General features: G+C 38.6%; 1 protein-coding gene across 4 annotated transcripts in view; it reads right to left on the bottom strand.

Annotated features, from left to right (window-relative positions):
- The window catches only part of SPOCK3 (SPARC (osteonectin), cwcv and kazal like domains proteoglycan 3), a 214,475-nt gene extending 195,495 nt beyond the window's left edge, over positions 1 to 18,980 (bottom strand). For all 4 annotated transcript variants that reach the window (XM_042808123.1, XM_042808125.1, XM_042808124.1 and 1 more), the window contains exons 1-2: positions 18,895 to 18,980; positions 18,506 to 18,682 (exon numbers count right to left, since the gene is read on the bottom strand). In XM_042808123.1, the coding sequence (XP_042664057.1) occupies positions 18,506 to 18,682 (177 nt within the window). In that variant the 5' untranslated portion in view covers positions 18,895 to 18,980. The remainder of the gene's footprint in view (positions 1 to 18,505; positions 18,683 to 18,894) is intronic.
- Positions 18,981 to 22,582: the final 3,602 nt, after the last annotated feature.

The raw sequence follows: 22,582 nt of genomic DNA, 5'->3' as shown, positions 1-22,582 counted from the left end.
AATCCAGTTATGAAGAAATTACTATACTGTTGCTATAATTTTTGACATCAAGAATATCCTTCTAGTGCTTATGTTGCATATTTATCAACATTTTATTTTGCTTTTTCTCCTAGAGAACCTCTCAGCTGCCTTTGTTCCACTAGTTATGTAATAAAGCAACAGGAAAGTAATCACAAGACACAACAATATGAAAAACACCATAGTGGAGCAATAAAAACAAACAGGAAAGCATATGAAAATACTCCTTAAAAATGGAAAGCAAATATTAGGCATACTTTACGTATATTTAAGATAAAGAATTGTTCACCAAACAACCAAATCCATTAATACTAACTTAAGAACCAGAAAATATAAATATATGCAGCAGGTTTTTTGTTTTGTTTTGTTTTCTTGGTGGTTTTTTTTTGTTTGTTTGTTTGTTTTTTTAATACGAGTATAAGAGCTACATATACCTCTACATATAGTAATTCATCAAAATCTATCATGAAATAACACCTATTGTGAAACCACACTGCAGAATCATGTTCTATGCTTTCACACTAATCAGTGATACAGGGGCAGTAAGGGAAAAGTACATGCTGACAGAAACAACGAAGAAACACACAGACTACAAATACAATTTTAGCACTGCTAAACAACTTTAAGAATTGGGAGTGGATAATATCACTGCATTGTAAATAGCAATACATCACACACCAAGTTTTCATTCCAGAGTTCTCATTGTGTATTTTACATTATTTTTTCAATAGTCTGATAGCATACATCATTTCCATTCCTAGGTCAGAGTTCTACCTTGAGTTCACCACAACCCATGACAAAGCTTTACATATAAACAGTTTATCTGGTGGATATTTTTTTCCAGATGGTGTTGCCTAACACTTAATACTACAACTCTCTGAGCCTGCAACTTTACATACCAAGTTTCTCAAACGTCACTGTTTCCTACAAAAAAAGTCTCAATGAAGACAAATTAACTGCATACAGTTTCAAATATTTCAGTGCAAATCATCAGATCTGACAAAAATAATTAATTTTACCAAAAAATAGTCCAAATTTCCCTTTTAAAAAAAAAAAAATAATAACTAAGAAATCCCACAGGATAAGGTTATTTTCCATCTAAAAAACAACTCCTTTCTACATGTGTTCAATTTAAAGCTACCTTTATCTTCTGCTGAATTCATCAATAGTCCCCTAGTACCTGAAACAATTTTTTACCAACACAAAATTTTCCCAGGGCATTCAAAATACCTACAAATCTAGTTCAGAACAATGCCTTCAGAGTAGCCACTCCAGCTGTAATGAAAGCACAACAAATATGGAATTGGGTTATTAAAGGAAACCTGGCCCATAGTTCATGATATTCATATTACACTTCATACAGTAAGCGCTCCCTTAGGATATAAAAAAATGAGGTAATGTCCTTGATTTCTGCTGTACTTGATTAGTTATTGCTTATTCTTCAGTTATTGTGAAGGATCTACAACAAAAACACATTTACAGAAGAACAAATAGGTTTACAAATAGGGCAAGTTTCTCAAATGCATGTCCCGAAAGCCAGGGTGAAAAATAAAGTAACTGTCAACTTGTGTATTAAAAAATGTTTAACTTTAGAAGAGGTAAGACATGGACAGGTGGGATATGTCTAGACATAAAGGAAGTATCATAGAATTTCCAGGCACAGAAAAGTACACTGAGAAGATGGGATACATAGCTGAAGCTGCAGAAACTGAGTGGCATCTTAAATTCAAATACAATCTTCCTTTCAGCTTTACTGTCAAACATAAAAATTTCAAAGCCATCTCAAATAATCAATATAAATTACTGAAGAAACTTTGGGTTTCTTGATATATATTCCTCTTGAATAAAGATTAAGATATTGAAAGGCACAGTGTTTACTAAGGAGAGTTATATCTGCAAATAACTATCTAGAAATTAATCTACAGGTTTTTACACCCCTGATCTGATACTAACTGGCACTAGTATTATTTGCTACTGCACAGCAGATCCCTCCACAAATTCTGTTTTGGATACCTATACTGCATAGAAATGATAAACTTAAGGGACGTTTGCAAGTTCCATTGGTCCACAAAAGCAGTGATATTAACATTTTCTTAAAAAAAGAACCAAAAAATTTCAGTCACTACATTTCAAGTAGTATGACAGTTTATAGTATTTCCTTTTTTGTGTCTAAAATGTGAACTAAGACTGTCAAAGAAACTGCTGTTATGATTAATCTTTCCAAAGTAGTAGACTTTACTTTGACACTTTGGAAAGTAAATCTTGTATCAAGATTGTTTTACACAGCAAAAATACTGTACACACACACACACACACACACACCAAGCAATGTAGAAAAACCTAAGCTGCAGCAGAATCAGGATAAAAACTTAATTCTAAATGCTGGTGTTGGTGCCATTAAATTTAACATCTAATTTCCCACACAACTAATACTTATGGATAAAAATTTTTTCAGTAAACATCTGTTAAAAGTCAAAAGAAATGCAAACGTTTCTTTTAAATGCTAATAAAAAGAAGCTGATCTCTGAAAGTGGATCAAAAATCACGTAGATCACATAATAGCGTAATTGGACAGGTAGAGTAACACATCTGTATTTTCTCCCACCAAAATAAAATGGCACAGCTTCTTCAACAACCTCAGAATTAATGCCTGCAACTTTTGTTTTCTTTCTGCTCTAAAATTAATGGAGACTGATATTTGTGTTTTTCTATTTAAGAAATATATCAAACACAAAATATAATCCTACCAGATTTCTCACTTTTTGAATATTTAAAGGAATGCAAGTCACAGAATATTTCTATCTCCACATTACTTCTTCCTCAACATAATTAAGTCATTACATATTCCAGAGATCTACTAATCCTTAGTCAAAGAAAGGGGTACACTTTTAATCTAAACTTAAAAAAAAAAAAAAAAAACCACACAGGATTTTAGTCAACACAGAGAAACAAAGTTTCAAAACTTTACATACCTTATTTTAAATGGTGATGGCATCAAAACCCATTTTTGGTAGTGATTAAAATACATAATAAAAGAACCTTTGTCTGTAAGGAGAAAGTGCCTCCTAAACTCAAGGAAAAGCAGCAAAAACTTAAAATTACCAACAGGAAAATGATAAGTTTCACCCCTGGTAGCCTATACAATATGACCTTCATTCCTACTTCCAATTTCAGATTTTGTAATCGAGGTCTTAGGGAAAGCATTTAGCAAAGCAACAAAGCCCCTAATATCACTGTAACATGTCTTTCTCCAATAGGATATACAATGACTCAGAAATTCTCATACAAGTTTTCCACTAGAAGAAAGAATCTATAACATTTTTTTTTCCATTAAATTACATCTGTTTTAAATCAAGTTCATTTTATTAGAAAGCTTTATGGGAAAAGTATTTAAATAAATTTCAAGCCCAGCAATAATAGCGAAAATTATCTATACCAAAAGCAAACAAACTCAACAATATTATCTAGTAAAAAACACATACTATTGGAATGAACAGCAGAAAAATAAACTGGCCAGATAGGTATGATCTTGAAATAAACTAAGAGTCTCACTTAATAGAAACATAGCAAGTGATTTCAAAGGAAGCCTACTCATAAGGCTTACATTAACCTTAGGCCTCACCTGTTTGCTGGATAGAGCACAGAGCACTCAGCGCATGACAAATTCAAATTCATTGTGAGAAAATATCTACAATCCCAGTAGTGAGTAACTAAGCATGACTACACTGTCAGTTTGGTTCAACTTAGAAACCCAGTGTCAAACCCCCCTCTAAGATCACTGATGTCAATCATACTGATCAGTGGCACTGGACTAAAAATTAATCTTTATGTTAAGTGCTATATTAACGGATCAGTCTACTAGAGCATGTCATCATTCATAGTTAATGATGCCATAAACTTGTGCGTTCAAACATTAATGATCATTGTGAAAACTAAGACTTGGCATTCAGTCTTATTTTCATCACATGACTAAGAGATTTTAAGGAAATAAGCAAGTTACTTTTCTAGTATAGTAAAGGATGGACTCCTAGATATAAACTTGGAATCTGATATAGAAAAAGAATCAGATAAATTCCACCTCTCCAAATAAGCACATATAGTAGGTTGTCTAGCTAGGGTAACTAGACAACAGTAAGAGCTCTGGGTACCCAGATGCCTTTGGATAAATACATTCTCACAAATAATGCTGTTCCATTCTCACAAGAAATGATAAAACAATACTCTGTTCTTTTCATGTGATTATTTTTTTTTCTTTAAGAATCCTCCAAATTCTTCTTAAGCTTTCTCCCTAAAGTGCTGATTTAATTGCTGTGTGTAAGAAATTAAATAGAGAGGAAACAACATAAATGGAATACGGGCATTAAACTAGGAGAGAAACAGTAACTCAAAGAATAAAATGCTTCTTTCATATTTGTGTTACCTTTTCTTAACTTTAAAGCAAATGTTACTGGGGTGGGGTAACACTATTTTATGTTTAACAAATAAAACGCTCTGAGTATTCTGTTGTTCCATAAGACTTCACGCAGTTTCCCAAACTTTTCTTAGAAAGCTAATACATAGTGTTTGAAGAAGACTTTCAGATTCTCCCCTGTCCAGTCAGTCATTACAACTACCTGTTCCTAATGGCTCAAGCAAAAAAAAAAAAAAAAAAAAAAAAAAAAAATCACTCAGAGAAGCAATGCACAGCTAAATTACAGTATCAGGCCCTTAACTAGTTTTATGCCATCAGAGTGAAGCCCTTAACCTCCTCTTAACCACATATAACTGGAACATTTCTTAAACCCTTTTCCCAGTGAACAACCTACACTGTCTTCAGGACATTTTCCCTGCCAGATTGCCATGGTTTGTAATAGAAATAATGCACATCATAACTCCTACCTGAAAAACATAAAAATACAGCAGTAACTATAAGTTGGAAAGCAGAAAGTATCATCTATGGGTCACAGCTGAACTTCACGGAATATACACACAAATCAAACAGATTTTTGTTATAGATATTTAACTTAAGCAAGCACATCATTCACTGAAATTCTTCTTTGAGGAACTTGAACTTTCAGAAGGCGAGAAAGAAGACTATATTATAGACTCATACAGTCTACTGTCAGAAAGGACAAAAATATTCCAACTCTGAACTCTCACTCAAAGTTTAAATTGCAAATAGAATGATAAAAAAATTCTTCTAAATTCATGGTATAAGTTATGATAAGATCTGGAATTGTGATCTGAGTCAATCGAATACTCAAGTTTTGTCACATTAGATAAGAAGTTCTATTTCTGATACAATGCAACTACACTGAGCAACTTTCTACTGATATACATCCAAAGAGGGCAGGGAGTTACATGCTTACTAACACTACCCCCCAAAGTGTCCAATGGTTGATGCTGTTGCTCTTCAGTTTCAGAGTTTATTGTCTCGTGCATTTAACAGATTAAAACAGAAGAGATCTTGAATATCACCACTGCTTTTTGAGTTCCTTTACACCAGATACATAAAAATCATTTCAACTGGTGTAAAGAAGCCATAAAATCACTGGTTCACGTCTGGAGCCTCTGAGCAAGGACACTGCCATTGAAATGTTTATGGGAACAACCAGGGACTTGAACTTGGTGTAGAGGCTGGATAGGCAGGGACATTTATCAGCACGACCAGTACCAAAGAAATCTCCATACAAAGAATGTATATGCTGCAAATCCCTATAGTTGACATAATGGCAACGCAGTTTTTATTTTAATTTCATCATCCTCTCGTTTCTAATTTTCTGGTGAAGCTCATGAAAGGAAAGCCATGTAAAACGTTTTGGTTTTGGAGAAAATATTTAAACATACACAACATAATCTCTGTGTTGCCTTGGCAGAGGAGGGAAGTTACAAATAGATTAATAGGTTTCTGAATAAAGATGAGTAAAAATACGAATGTTGGAAACATCAGGCGACACAGTAACCTTGTAAGAAAAGCTGACAGAAATGCAAAAGAACATCAGGACTCTTAAGACAAGTGAAGTAAGCAGGATATACCATAAAAAGAACAGAGGATAAACTACAGACTTCAAAAAAGTTAGCTTGCATTATACTATGGTGTATCTTAAACCAGATTTTGATTTGCTCTAGATCCTGGTTTCTTGGTTCATTGCAGTTTGTGAGATTTCTGACACAAAAAGAAATACCATATACTTGTCAAATCAAGATAAAGCACTGCCTGCAGATTTGCACCTTACTTTGGACACCTAAGAACTATTGTATTAGATAATCAATCTACTCCAGGATCAGATCCTTGGGGGGGAGGGGGAGGTACAGCTAGCAAGAGAAAAATAAAATCCACTTTCAGACAAAATAAACAAATATTAGGTAAATCCATACTAGTGCTTAGCTTTGCCATAAACTCTTCTAATTTCTCACAGAATTAAGCCATGCAGCAGATGTTCTAATATCTCTCACAAAATATTTTATTCAGCTTTAGTTTTTAATAGTATTATTATCTATATAAATGGCCTTTCTGATACAGGATGAAAATCTTGCCTCAGTAACATTGTCTTGCTATGCACTGTACAGCTTTTTTATGCTTGTCTGATTTCTTTTTTTCTACTTAATAATTGCCACCCTCCCATTTAATTGAATCTCTGCACTTCCACAGTGCAACATGGGATTCAGCTAGAGGGGAAAGCAGAGCGCATTATACAATATGCAATTCATTGTAGAAGGCTGGCATGTAAGGCAGCACAGAGGCACCTACCTACAACCCCATGAAGCAATGCAGCAAATGAATCAGACACAGACCGTAAATACACAAACTGAACCCCTCTCAGATGAATTAGGCAAAATGAAATATTTTGATTCGGGTCAATGAAACTGAAAGATGGCTTTCTACCCTCACCTCACAAATTGGAGGGGGCAAGGGGAAGTAGAATAAAAAACAAGTAACAACTTATTCAGGAAAACAATTCATTTTAAAAGAGAAATAAAATCCCCAATCAAATCCAGTAGCTTAAAGAAATAAAGAAACAATGTTTTCACTGTGCTTCAAGAAGAAGCAAAAAATTAATGATTCCCTTATACATAATAAAGCAAAAAGAAAGAAAGAAGGGAAAAAAAAAAAAAAAAACAGCACAATCTTGATACATATTCTACTTCTGACCATTAGACAGGATTTTCTAATGAAAAGAAGTTGCCACTGCATGGATGACTTAGTTTGTTCTCCAAGTTTGCTCGCTTTCCATTTTTCAAAGATGCAAAATATATTCAGAAGTCTGTTTTGCAGACTTACACATTCAAATAATGGTGTTTGATAAGTAAGTAGGTTGGCAAAATTAAAGATTTACTCCACCTCTCACAAACATCAGTGAACACATTCTCAGAGACCTCAGACAACGGAAGACCACAAACTGGACTGAGATCCAATCTAATACATTATCCCAGTGAAATCCACAATGAAGGTTTGATAAAGGTGGGGGAAAAAAAAAAAAAAACAAAACAAAACACAAAAACAGCACTTTCAGCAGAAGTGCTTCACTTCCTGCAGAACTAAAAAATATACTATTTGAAAGAATTCTTATAACAATTCAGTCATTACAGCATTCGTTGACTGACACAACACTGAGGTTTTTCAAATTTTATTATAATAATTATTTCATCATTACAAAGATTCTTTTTCTTTTCTTTTTTCCTTCTTTTTTCCTTCAATCAGGCACTTCTCTTGATAAATGCCAAGCATAAAACGGTAAATCACAATGTCTTTTGTTTCAACTCTATGCTTGATTACTCTTGGCAGGTTTTTTGGTCTAATGAGCAAGCTGTTTGGCTAGAGCTACCTAAGGTAAGCAACTGAAAAATTCAGTTGTCAAATGAGAAAGTACATCTATTTGATTTTCAAGCTGAATTTTGTTTTATCGCAATGTAAGTAAATGATGAACACTGATATATTTTAAATCAGTCCTATAAATAATGTGTGTAATTTTACAGCTATAGGAATTTTAGCTTTAACTACTATGTTTATTCAGTAAAAATTTTTCTTTCTGATAAAACCAAGCAAGACCACGATCTATGTATGTGGGAATTAAGCAAGTGCAAATTACTAACCTTTGTCTGCATTAGACTAAAGATTAAAAAGCAGAAATATCTGTGGAAAAAAAAAAAAACAGTATTATACAGATATTAATAAGCTGAACTTTTTATTATTATTAATGGTTGACAGTAATTTGCAACATTTTAAGAAAAAGTTTCCTAACATTCATGCTGTTAAATAATCCAACTACACCCAAACTGGGCTGTGAAGTCACAGTCCAACCCTCTGTAAAACAATTTCAAGATTCCCTTACTTTTGAACTAGACGAATATCAGTTTGACAGTAATTACTTTTTTTAAATTTAAACTATGCAAGATATTATCACATTTTACAACCAGATAAGCACTGTTAGATTCTAACTTCAGGTTTGCTTCAAAAAATCATTTCAAAAATTTTATTAAAATATTTTTGATACTTTCTTGGGAAACTGGGGTTCAACACAGACATTTTCTGAAAATCTCTAGATGTTTGTAGTCATACTTGGCTTGTGCTTATGTGATAAAGGCATGTGAAAAATTAGGTATTTCTTCCAGCCAACGAACTGAAAGCATTGTAGACAACTGCCTCGCATACTTGAAATATGAATTCCAAAATATTATTTTCTTCTGCACATCACAAACATTGTTAAATCCATGTCACTCTTGGTATGCACCCAAAAATATCTGCAATCAATGGGATGTCAAAATCTGATGGTAAGATAAGATCTGCAGACATGATGAGGTTGGACCTGTGAAATACTTCTAATGTTTTGTGAAGTATTTTGCTCCCCAGCATGAGGGATGGACAGAATAAAATCTCTTTAAACTGTTCTTGATCTGAGATACCAGTTAGACTGTGCATGCGTGTGTGCATGCACTCACACATGCACATGGCATGCATTGGTATTTATTATAAAAATACACAAGAGCTCAACTTGTCAATGTGCTGAACATCAAATATTTCATAACATTTGTGCTTTAAAACCTTCAGGGAAAAAAATGTTACTCAGGTCTTCAACTCACAGAAGTTATGCTACATTCCAAATCTAGAAAACCCAGTGGAAAAAACGTGAGTTGCATACGCCCTAAGAAATTATCATTTTCATGCAGGAAAGGAAAAAAAGAGGAATTGTAAACATTCAGCATACGTAAAAAGCAGACACAGAAAGGTACGGTAGCTTTTGTCCAAACCAGGCACAGAGGTCCCTGAAGATTAATGCTGTGTAGAATCCAGTTTATAAATACCCATTCAGTCCTAATGAAGAACACTGACATGTTTTCAGGTTTTATGCATCTGTATCAGCTTAATCTGCAGTACAAAACTATATAGTTAAGGCTACTTCTGCACATCCCTCCTCCTCCGTCTTTATGAGACAACACCTGCAGCTCTCAGAGCAAATCCCATGATTCATCATCACATTTCACTTAACCTTGTTAAGGTGTTACTTACAGCAACCCCAATGAGTTTTGGCCATACATCCCTGCATTCTTTGAGAGGGTATTTTCTTTTGAGGAGCCCATGAATATCACACCACAGGTGGAACCAGTTGCCTGCTTCACTAACATATCTGAGTCTTTTTTTCTTACTAGTATAAAGAAATTCTGTCCATTCATGCCCAAAGTACCAGAGGTCACCAAAACAGAGCTTTGTAACTGCCTATCAAGAATTCCTCAGTAAAGTTAGATATATTCAACTTTAAAATAAGCACAGAGGTGAAAAATTAAACAGTTTAACAGTTTAGGAGGGAAATGATAGATTAATTAAGATATAGAAAAATAAATATGCACTTAGTGTGCTTTAATCCAATTCACATAAGAAATATTGCATAGTACCTGCAGTACACTGAGCAATCCAATAGACCCTTGCTGGCTTTGGAATATATGAACCCACTGAGCTCCTCACGTTCATGCTTTTTGTTCCTGGGCGTTGGAAACAAGACTGCCTACCTAATCCTTAGTATGTTTAAACACCTAGATTCTGGATTAAGACAACAAATACATATCTCGGTGAATATCTTAATGGAAGTTCAGAAGCCATTTCTCCATCTTCCTTAGGATTTGAACCGGCTTGTATGCCAACTTCACCTGTGATTTCTTCGCGTAAAAATAATTGGCCACAATTACCGACTACACATGCTATAAAGGTGGCAGAACAGAATTCCTTTTAAACAGCAAATTAGTATCATTAAGATTAATCAAGCACCATTGACACGACAACATATTTGGGCCAAAGGAGGAAAACACTCCCAGATGAGATTAGTATGAACTTAAATGGTATTCTTCCTTATTCTGTTGCAAAACAGCATAAATGTGCTGTCTAGATCACCTGGGAATATTGCAGCTAATTAATTCCTTCACACTGCAGGCCTTAGAGATCAAATCTTTATCTTAATCTGTGCCAGCAGCACACAGTGCAGCCTCCCGAAACCTGAAATGCTTTTGCCCAGCTAGAATTTTTGGGTTTGATACAATCTGTCAGGATAAAAGTTAATGAGCCACTACGTACAAGCAAGCTTATTATCAAATCCAATGGTCTAGTTTGGCCCTAAGCTTTATGAATACAAAAGAGTTTTTGGAGTTTCACATGGGCTTCCTAAATCTGACCAAACTGGTTAATTTACTCTTCTGCAGAAGGCTGGAAGGGCACTTTATACAACAGATTCCCTGGCATTGCTGCTCTACATACCAGCCAATTGATTCTGTTTATAAGACTCATTGTTTAGGTTTTCTGCTGAACTGATGTTTCAGTCACCACCACAATCACCACCAAATCCTCAAAGATACATGCACCATTACATACAGATCCCACATTCTTCCTATTAATAGCTTCCCTCTATTTTAATAAATAGCTGTTAAAACACAGGTCATTTTTCATACTCAGACACATATACCAAGTTCTGTACTTCTCATTGCTATGTTACACAGATTTAACAACTGGAATTAATTTTATCATCAGTGCAAGCTCAAAAATGTCAAAGGAGTTTGTTTTCAGCTGTATGCAGGCCCCAGTGTAAGTGCACTACATAAAATTATCTGATGACTTGCAGACTTTTTTAGAGAGATGCTGAACAAGCTGCAAACTGACAGTCTCCTTTGAGCCAATGATTACACATCACTTGAGAAAACGAAAAACTAGTTCATGTGAATTTTTGGAGAAAAAGGTCAAGCATTGGATAGTCTTTAATAACAACCTATTAAGATAATACTCTCTGGAAGTGGCAAAATACTAAAAAGTTTGAGTGATTTACATCTTTTAAACCCATTCCCTTCTTGTCTCTTAAAGCAGTTACTTGTGAAGATAACAACAGAGCAGTGAAATCACATCCTCACTGTAATATGTAATCTTTGTCATGGGTTAGAATTTTATACTGGCTCTCCTTATGTCCTGTCCAAGGTTGCTACCTTACACTGCACCACCTTTCTTAGGTAAATCCTTAATCCCTACAGTAATTTTCACTACTATAATCTATCAGTGTGAAATGAAGTGAGATGGAAAAGCAAAAGTGAAAAATTATTTAAAAAAAAGACAAAACTAACAATTCACATTAAGTAAGAATGCCCAGTGAAACTTCAAACACTGATATTACCAGCCACAAACTTCCACCTTTCAGAAATTAAACTTCAAAAAATATGAAAATTACAAGAACTGTTAATACAATATAGTATGTTAGCATTTACTACCATTGCCTCCATAATATTTGTTTCTAAGGCAAACAAGGCAGACTTTTAGCACTGCGCATAGTCAAAGTAAGACTAAACACCAGATGTAGAAAAAAACAGCTGTTCATCTGTGGTTACTGATACATTCAATTATGTCAGATTAAGACAAATACACAACAGGAGAAACACCATTGCAAAATCAATGTCAAAATTTTTAACAAGGTCTACATTAGAAAAATATCCACAAAGCAAAACCAAAGCTATTTTATGAACAAGTACTTTTCAGGTACTGATAGGAAAACAACAGAAAATTATTGGTTAAAATAAAAAGTTTCCTTATGCTTGAAAACTCTCTTGTTGCTCTAAAGCTAGGTACCAAAAACATAGCCAGCTGTTCAAAGATTTATTTCATTCAGCACATCTTGGGGGTGTGGGAGGGGATGGACGTGACACAACATGGGACAATATGGACACGACACGTAAGTTTAAACAGTTAAGTGCCTATTTCAAGGCAATAGTTATGCTTGAAGACTGGCCAAGACTTGCAAACATATTAAGCCAAGCTGCTACTTCTCCTTTCTGCAGCTAGTTACTTCAAATGCTTCAATGATTATGAAATAATAGACTAACACCATAAATTATTTTTTCCATCTCTAACAACATAGATATTCTAATTCCATTGTCTTCTATATTCAGCTTCTCCTTATAATATACCTCTTGCTCCAGACATCTTTCCTTTCTGATTGTAAAACCAAGACAGCCTATGCAGTTTCTGTTACTGTTACCATCTATTAGTGTATTACAAAGCTATTTATACTACACTATAATAAGCACAGATGGCTAGAGTCAATCCCAATAAAATTTAATGGTAAGACAAGGGAAGACTGGGTATCCATATCCACTAAACAACCTACAGCAAATAAAGATTATTCTTCAGAGAAAGGAGATAAAGATAAGATGCAACAATGTTATCAGCTTTACTTTAGATTATGAGGGTAATCTAAGGAAAAGCACATTACAGTTTACTTAACTCCTAAATGTTAGCTATATAAAGAGCTTCCAAGCTAATGCCTTCCAAGAGACAGTTAAGAGTTCAGTGTTAATAGTCTGAGATTAGTAGACTCCGCCTTTGCAGACAAAAAAAGACTTGTCAGTAGAAACAACAGCAAAAACAGACAAGAGGAAAAGTAATCAGGTGAAAGTAAAAAGGAATCCATACTTGAGAACAAACTAAAAGCATGTATAAAGCCTATGTCTGTAATACAGAAGAAATGAAAACTCAAGATTTCCATTACTCCTTCCCATTATAATTTGCCATGTTGAGGTTAGAAGTGCTGATGAATTGAAATGCTTCTTAAATTTCCTTAATTAAGTAAAATTAACACAGATTCCTAAAATTTTCCTGTATTTCACAGTTAAAAAACACCAATAAATTTTTTATTCATTTCATTTCAAAGGTAGTAATTATAGGTGTAGGTACAAAATACTCATTCATTCTGTCAGATCTCCTAGGTTTCAAAACTTTTCCTCCTTCAGTATATTAATAAAACTAAGATCATACAAATTATGTAATGAAAAAAAGAGAAAGACTGATACCACTTTAAAACAGGCAATAACAAGTTTCAAGTAACAAACTGGCACGTAGAAAACTAATTCAATGCCCTAATTGAAAAAGTAACCTTAACTTGTTAATAAATTCTTGATTTAACTTAGGTTTAGGACAACATAACGAAGTTCATCCTTCCTGCTCTGCAATTCCATTTCTTCCTGATGTCACAGTCATAACTCCTTAACAAAACATATGTATATAGTAAAAGCGCAGCCCTACCCAACAATAAGGAAAGAGGTATGTTTTACTTACACTGAACCGTAAAAAGCACAGGACAAATAAGCCTACTGGACCTATTTTCACAGCTAATGAGTTAACATTAGCGAGGAAAGACTGACGAGTGCTGCACTACCCAATCCTAAATACTGACCTCCTTAAAGTACATTCCTGACACTCCATAAACTAGGAGAGATTCCAGCCCAATGCAAAAAAAAAACTTGAACAAAAGTCCTTCTCCTCTTCAAATAAGGTAACCAGTACTCCACTCTGGAAGCATGAAAACCTTCCAGATATTTACATGAAAACCTTCCAGATATTTACATGGAGATCACACAATGAAGTGCAAGAAAACTTGTCATGAATCCTTTCTAGAACAGCCTTTGGCTTTCTCAGTTGTACCGCGATGAAGCTGCGTGGATGTACAGTTGGGCAGTAAAGAAACATCAGGTGTATAGTTGGGGGGGAGCTTAGTTGTGGGGCAAGGGGGTGCTTGTTTTTGAGAAGCCTTAAACCTCCAAACAGGCAAAAGAATAACGAATGCTGGCAATTATTGAATTGGTGTGGAGACCTAGTATTTGATTCATCTCCTTTCCAAATACAGAGGTTTAGGCTTCACTAATGCTGAAAACACATACTCTTTAAATATCTTCAAAAGATTCAAACTTGCCAAATGTTTTAGAAAACAATATATTTGATGGTCAATATAAGAACACTTCATAGTGAAGCAGAGTAGCAGGTAGTATTACCACTGCAAACTTCCCCTTCTTAGCTGACAGGTTTTAAGGTCTGATACTTCAATTTTGTTCCGCCTTCTTTACCTTTGATACCTGTATTAATAGGGTAGGATGACAGCAACACCGTGATATGAAGCAACTGATCACACTGACCAACTGATTGTATTATTTCTTAACAACACTATGCCATAGCTGAGTTGTGCAGAGCTTATTTATATACTACAAGTATCCTTCGCTAGAAAGTTCCTAATGCATCTTAAGTTTGCAAATACAGGAATTGCATAAATTAAGATCTCTTTGAAAGCAAAAACTAAAAATCACTAACAAGCAAATTAAATCATAAATAACTCTCCTCTGCAGCAAGTAAAATTTACCTCAGAGTACATTTATTATACAGTCCTTTTAATGAACACAAACGGACAGGACACTGTTTGCAAATAGCAGTGACTAAAATGTTGATTCTGAAGAATGTTGCTTCATGGAATTTTACAAAAAGTAAAGTTTCTGAAAGGCTTTCAGATAGTGATACAACAGACAATTATGTTTATCTGAAATTCTGTCCGACTGGTTGTAAAGACCACATAAAAAGACAAAGTGATTATAAATGACAAAGCCATCACGTTTTGTTCTAGGATGAAAAATACTACCATTATTTGATATCAAGTCATAGAGAGAATAAAGAATTACTCCTATATTTTGTTTTCCTCCACAGATTTATAGCATTATGAGTAATGAAGGTTTGATACATAGGATTTAAGATGTTTTAAGTAGGAGAGTATAAATATAATGCCATCACTCAAATTTTTTAGAATGAATAATCTTCATCTTGGACAAACTGCTGTTTATTGATATACGCGTTTCTATCAAATGTCTGGTGCAACCATTATAGACAAGACCATTAGCACAAAGCACTACAAAACAAAATATGAATGAAGGAGATTCCCCTAACTTAGCATCTACTAAAGAACCTCAATTCCCATGCATGAATAAATAAAGGATATGTACACATGGGCTAGGACATCCCAGCATCGTGACACCACTGGCTGCTGAAGCAGCCTAAACAGGCAGCTTGAAAAAACCTTCATGAACACATCATCCCTGAGGCTTATTTCTGTGACAGACACAAGAGCTGCAGCTACTCAGCAACTGGATGGCAGTAGCATCAAGACTGGGTTAAAATCTCTTTCTCCCAAGCTATTACAGGCAAAAAGTACACATATCCTTGTAAATAACCCGAAGTATTTGACTCTCACATACAAGTTGAGGGAGCTGGTATTTGACATATGAAAAATACACTTCCCTTCCTCCTCCATCTTTAAGATGGAAAGTCTCCTATTTTAAGAAAAAACCCATTCTCCATTTTTGCACAAGATGTGAGAAGATAGCCTCTAACAGGCACCTAGCTTCCCACGGTTCCACATTAACGCACAGCTCCTGCCTAGACCTATTTCATTATTTTCAACAGATCTGTCAGAATGATCAAGATGTTTCAAGAAAATTGAAGAGTCAGTTACGGTTTTGCCTGTACAAAGTACTGAAGAGATCTTAGCTAATACTATCATGTTGATAATAACATTTACTGACAACTCTGTCGTTTTAGAGGATGCTAAGGGAGCTAGGTTTGGGGGGGTTTCAGTCTGTTTTGGTTTTGAGGCATTTTTTTTAAATAAAAGATCATGCCCTGGTTTAATAGGTTTTGTAAAGGTTTCCTTTCTGAATTACTGTGTTCTTTCTTGCTGCGATCTAAAACTCATAGAAACTGAGCCAATGAGCCAGAAGTCAGGGTCATTATCTTCCACATTAATCAGTCCTGTCAGTTAAGTCTTAAATTAAGCCTTTAAGTACTTTTTTTCACACTCGAATTCCATCTCACCCTTACATCTGTAGGGTACTTAAAGCTCACAAAAAATAGGCTACTCTCTGACCAAAGAATTAAATTACGAACACAGGCCTCGCACAACTTTATTTTGATTTTAACTCTGCAAGACAGTTACCCCTACATATGTTTAAAATGCAGTTGTGCTGTTCCTTAACAGGAGGCAACATTTGAATCACTAATTAAATTGCTAATCACAATTTCAAAGGCAACAAATTACAGTCACACAATTTACCAATTACGTAAAACTGTAGGATGCTAATAAAACTTCTCCACCATGTTATATTTAAGGATGATAATTGATCAGTGCTTCTAACAAGTAAGATATTTTTCTAATTAATTATTGTGCATATAGGTTAACTCATAATTTTATTTTTTTTTTACAATGACAACTTATGAATTACTGAAAACCATCCACGCTTTAAAAGGAGAGCCTTGTGAAGTATTAGGACCATCCATAAATATTCCAGATCGAGTACCAATCAACAGGATAAAAGCATTCTGCACAAGAAAAAAAAAAAAAGAAAAAGCATATTCCTCACTGAAGTGCCAGCCTTATAAAACATAAACAGTGTAAAAATAAATAAGCCAGCATATTTGTAAATTGCCTCAGAAGAATCAGTATGCAGTACTTCCTCAAAGCAGTCACTCTTAAAACCCTTGGGGACACCTACTTGTCACAGAATAAATTATCTGGCTAATATCCAGTATTACAGTATATGTCAGTAGGCACCCAGGAGACAGGCATTAGAGAGGACTTAGCTCCTTCAGCCTTGCAGGGTAGTCCTTACATAAATGACTTTGCCCAATTATAAAACGTAACTGATGTACTTATTTTGGAGTTTTCTAGCGGCAGTCTTTCATCCTAAAACATTTATATAGCACTGCGTATCTTTTTTTTTTTCCAAAATCACAGGTCCTAAAGTACGGTATACTGAACGCGTTTTTTTCACATGAACATAAGCTTTTAAGATATTCAAAGCAAACAAAAATATCTGCATGCTAATTTGAGTGCTCTCAAACACTGAAATTATGCTGCTTAATATAAACTATTGGGGAAATAAGTTCTCCCACAGCACTAAGAGTAGCTCTTCTTAGTTACTAAACATAAATAGCCAAGTTTGCATCCCACATGCAACATATACATAAAGCGAGAAAATACATGCATCAAGAAGTACACCACAGTTCTCGGAAAAATAAAAGAGACTTCTTGGAGACATTTCCTTCAGTTTACTATAGCAAACCACAGTCACCAGCAAGCTGAAGTACAAGAAACCTGTTGACTCTGAAGTTACAAACTAAATCAATCCTTTACACCAAATCAAAAAAAAAAAAAAAAAAAAAAAAAAAAACAACCCAGTAAGGAATATAGTAAAGCTAAATAGAAAATTTTTTTGCGTGCTTGGAATTCAGATTCTTAAAAGCGACACCGAAGAACGCAGGGCATCGGAAGACCAAGAAAAACGTCTTTCATTGGAAGAAATGCGAAGGACTTTTGGAAACTGAGTGGGTTTTACTCAACTTGCCACCAGCAAGAGAGCCAACGGCGCGCGGAAGCGAAGCACTCTGGAGGACGGGAGCCCCCTCACAGCTGCGGGTTTCGTAGGCGACGGAGAAGACGCGGGTCGGAGCGGGTCTGGCGTTCGCGTCCTCCGGACCCCCAGCGTTCACACAACTTACCGCCATACTCGGCGGACCTCCCCGCCCCGAGAGCCCCCCCCCCCCCCCCCGGCGCTCCCGGCGAGGTGAGAGCGGGCAGTCCCGCCGGCCGCGCGCCGCCAGGTGCCGGGGAGTGGGGGGGGGGGGGGCTCTGCCCCACGGCGGGACTCGCGGAGCGGCGACGGGGCGAGCCCCTCAGCCCCCTCAGCCGCCCCCCCCCCGCGCTTCGGCGGGGAGCCGGGCCCAACGGCGGCCGCGCGCGACCCCCGCCGCAGCCACCGCCGCGGGGCGGGAAACGGCGAGGAGGAGGAGGAGGAGGAGGAGGAGGAGGAGGAAGGACAAACGCAACACCCCACCCCACCACCCCCCCCCGGCCACCGCCACCGCGTAACGGCTGGCGCCCCGCCGGGCGCCCAGCGCGGCCCGGGGCGCAGCGGGCGGTCCTCGCCGCTCAGCGGCGGCGGCAGCGCGCCGGGAACTACCCGGCGGGACCTCCCTCCCCCTGCTGAGGCGCCGTCGGGAATTCAACTAAAAAAAAAAAAAAAAAAAAAAAATCAAAATTCGGGGAGGAGGAGCGAGTTGAGGCTTGCACCCCGGGCGCCGGCTGCCCTCCGCGAAGGGAAGCAAGCCGCCAGCCGCGGGGCTGCCCGGGGGGGGGAGCGGGCCGGGCGCGGCTGCCAGGGTTGAACTTACGTCTCGGAATTTGTTCCACTGCCCGACCTCCTTGTCGTACTGGGAGATGGTCGTGAGCCATTGTTTATCGTCCAGAAAATTACCGCTGTCCGGTCTGCCCCCAGCCGCCGCCGCCAGCGCCGCCGGGCTGCACCAGGCTGCCGCACACACGCACACGAAGGCTGCTGCCGTGAGCATCTGGGCAAGAGGAGACACGGGATGGGGGGGGGGGGGGTTGTTACCCACGCCACAGCAGAACCCCTCGCCGGGGGACCCGGACAACAGCCCGCGGCGGGCAGCCCCCCTCGCCCGCCACGAAAGGGCGCGGAAAAGGGGAGGAGAGGGAGAGGAGGCTGCGCTGCCCAGCCCAGCCCAGCCCAGCCCAGCCCAGCCCAGCCCAGCCCAGCCACCTTTGCCGCAAGCCCCGCAGCCGCGCTCCTCGCCGCGGCCGGAATAGGCGGCCCGCGCCCGCTCCCGCCCCGCACGCGCCGCCGTCTGCAGCCGGCCGCTCCGCTCCGCCCGCCCGCGCGCGCCACCCGCCCCCCAGCCACCCCCGTCGCCCCGCCCCTCGCCCCGCCCCCCGCGCCGCTCCGCGCGCAGCCGGCGGCGGCACCGCGCCGGGGCTCGGGGCCCGGCGGGGAAATGGTGGTTGAGGGGCGGGGAGGGGGTGCGCTGGGCCCCCCCCCCCCCCCCCGCTTCTCCTGGCGGAGCCCCTGCCCGGAGGCGAGCGGCGCGGGGCAGCTGGCGGAGCTCGGCCGCCGCCGGGAACGGCTGCGGGACCGGTCGCGCCCCCCCCCCCCCCCCCCTCCTCCGGGTCGGGGGTGGAAACCGCTGGGACGTTTCGGCCCGCGGCGTGGGCACCTCGCACCCCGAGCCCAGTCTGCGGAAGCCCGCGGGCGGGTGCAGTCATTGAAAACTCCCGGTAAATTCAAGGTAAAACTTCCCGTGGCTCAGGGGAACGGAGGCGCGCGAGGTCTCGCGTCGCCCCTGAATGCTGATTGAGGTACGTGCTGGCATTGCAGCGCCTCCCGTGTTATTTATTCCCTTCCCCTAAGAATCATGCACTCGTCCCCCTCTTTCTGGCCTTTCGTCTTTTAAACTGCAGCTGTACGTTAACTCCGAGCCTTCCGTGGCATCCGGTTTCCTTCCCGAATTAGTTTAAATTAAATTTGGAAACGAGCAAGGTGCATAAATAGATCAATTACCTTTCCAACATAGCTGGCTCCGTATTTAATTGCGAGTTCTGCCCGCCACCCTGTTGGCCTAATTCATCTGATTTTGTAACGTTAGCTTTCCTCCCGAGACGTGAGTAACACAGTGCTCCGAAGGTTGGTATTGGCAGCACGTCGCGAGTTTTTGGTAGGGGGAGCGGGACAAGGACTGCAGGGGTGGCCTCTGCGGGGTGAGGTGTGGGGCTGCCCCACGCTGTGCTCCCCAGTGGGAGGCAGTGGGGGGGGGGCACAGCGGAGCCCGCCCGCAGAGCTGGTGGTGGCTCTGGGGGAAGCAAAGCTGAGAAAGGGCAGAAAATGCCGTGCGGCGAGAGGAGGCGGGAGCAAAAAGAGTAAGAAGCGAGAGGGAGCACCAAGGTGAGGGAGAGGAGGAGGTGGAGGTGCTCCGTGGCAGGGCACTGCAGCCCCTGGAAGACTCGCGCCGGAGCAAATGGATAAAGAAACTGGGGCGAGCCCGCACCAGAGCCCGTTTTCTTGAAGGGCTGCAGCCCATGGAGAAGACGTGCCATAGCAGGGGAAAAAAAAAAAAAAAAAATGTGAGAAGGCAGGAGCAGTGATGAGAAACCATTACATACTGACTGTACCCCCTCCCCTAATTCCCCCTGTGCTGGTCAGGAAGGGGGGGCTGGAAGGAAGTTAAGCCTGGGAAAAGCTGGGAAAGGGGAGAGATGAGGTGGCGGTTTAATATGTGTCTTCTTGTTTCCCACTACCCAAATTAACAATTATATTTTTATTTTAATTGGCAGTAAATAAATCTCCGAGTCAAGTCTGGTTTGTCTGCAACAGTAACTGGGGAAGCAATATCCCTGCTTTTATCTTAACCCATGAGCTTTCTTACTCCTGTTCTTCGTATTTTCTCCCCCTGTCCTACTGGGGGGGGGGGGCTGCAAGCAGCTGGGTGGAAGCCAGGGCTAACCCACCACAAGGTTGCTAAGTATGCTAAGAGAACACAGCACTCCTAGTGTACTATCTGAAAGTATTCTCCATGGTAAAAATTGACAGTTACTTTCAGACTCGAAACTAGGGCCAGTCCATCAAGAGATTCTCAGATCTGATAAGCAGAAAAATGGCACTTTGTGGAAAAACAGAAGCGAATATGAGATTGTGGCTGATTTTAGCAAGTTTTGAGCTTGGTCATAAACTGTAACTACAGACAGATAGTAAAGTATGAATTAAATCAGCTAACCTGCATCTTACACTACGTAATACATGGTATTTTGTTCTTAAACCCGTATCACTAAAATCAATGAGAATCTTGTCACCGGTCTGACAGATACAGAGGATGATTGCCAGATTAGGATTTATGTGCCTGACTCTGAAAATGCTACCTATCCAGAATATTATATTCTGTAATAAATGAATCATAAAATTCAAAGCAAAGTGATAGAGAGGCTGCACAGAAGCTAAATAAGAATCAATAAAACCGTCATGTTATTCTCAGGGTGGGTTATAGAGTCAGTTCTTTATACAATCATTCTCTGACAATCCAGTTTGTAATTGTCAGTCTTAATGCTAATTTCTTACATATCACTTTGCCCTTTGACAAAGAATAAATTTGTCTATAAAGCTAATGATTTCCTTTTTTTCTAAAGAATCGCTTATTTAAACTTTTTTAAAAGCATCCCAGTCCCCAAATTTGTGGTTCCACTTAACTAGCAGTCAAGGTAATCTATTTTCGTTTTGCTTCATCTGAGTTTCACATTTTCATCCAGATAATATTATTCAGTACTTTTAACTTATGGTGCCTCTTTCCATGCTTAGAGAAGAGGAATAAAATTGGCTGGGATTTGCATTCTGTAAAAATCCTTCGAAAAGGAAGCTCTGGTGTGGTTTGGATTTTGCAAAAGTTTCACTGTGATTTGTCTAAAAAGTCATCTTCCACACCTATGAATGCAGTTTCTACTGACAACACATACTAAATGATCAATTATATGTAATTTTGCCTGAACCAAGCTATTTGAAGCCTTTAATAATTCTAAATGTATTCCTTATAATTTTAAGCACTCTGATCTCCACATAATTGGTTTAAGAGCCTCATTCTGATCAAGGACTTTACACAAGTTGGTAATTCCATTTATTCAAGCACACAAAAAATGATACTTGATTGAAATGGCATTTTGAAGATACAAAACTCAGAAGTTCTTTTTTTCCTCAATAATTTCACTGCTCTTCAAAGATTAAATGTATGTATCTTGAGAATTATTCTTCTCTTTATTTTAAATGTACATACATTTCTCACAGAAAATATATCACTATTGTTACCTACTGATGTGTCTAACAATAGCATCTTTAAGATGTGACAGGGAATGCAGTACTGCACTAGTGATAATAATACTAATGGTAACAGGTCTATAATTTTAATCTGAGAGTTTAAAAACTCATAACTCTTTCCATTACTGTCCCGTTAAGAAATTTAAAGTTACTAATTGAAAAATTGTCTCCTCAATTTCAAAATATGAAATATTCTCCAAGTTTTCAGCAATACAGATTTTTCAAATATTAAGACTTACTAGTTTAAAATCCTAACTATTCAGGTTGCTTTACCTCTGACTAGCTGATGGAGCCTACAGGGACATAGCAAAAAATATGGTGTAACTGGTAATATATTTGTAGAAGGTTACAAGATTGTCAAAAACAATATGGATGTTGCATAAGAAAAAGGAGAGATGAAAAAAGAGTGAGTATACATGTAAATACGTATTTTGTATACACGTCTATGGTGTATGAAGGGGTGTTGGAATTATGTAATAGATGTGCCAAGGGTTATATTGGAAGAAAAGTTTGTATGCATAGGTTAATAGTATAGGTTAATGATATAGGACATACTGAGAAATTACTAGGAAATACAAAGAAATTTATGCCCCAAACA

The sequence above is a fragment of the Tyto alba genome, unplaced genomic scaffold, assembly GCF_018691265.1.
Source record: "Tyto alba isolate M040663 unplaced genomic scaffold, T.alba_DEE_v4.0 Super-Scaffold_6, whole genome shotgun sequence".
In the NCBI taxonomy this organism is placed as follows: Eukaryota; Metazoa; Chordata; class Aves; order Strigiformes; family Tytonidae; genus Tyto; species Tyto alba.
Note: the sequence above shows the minus strand (reverse complement) of the source record. Positions and strands in the feature narration are given on the sequence as shown.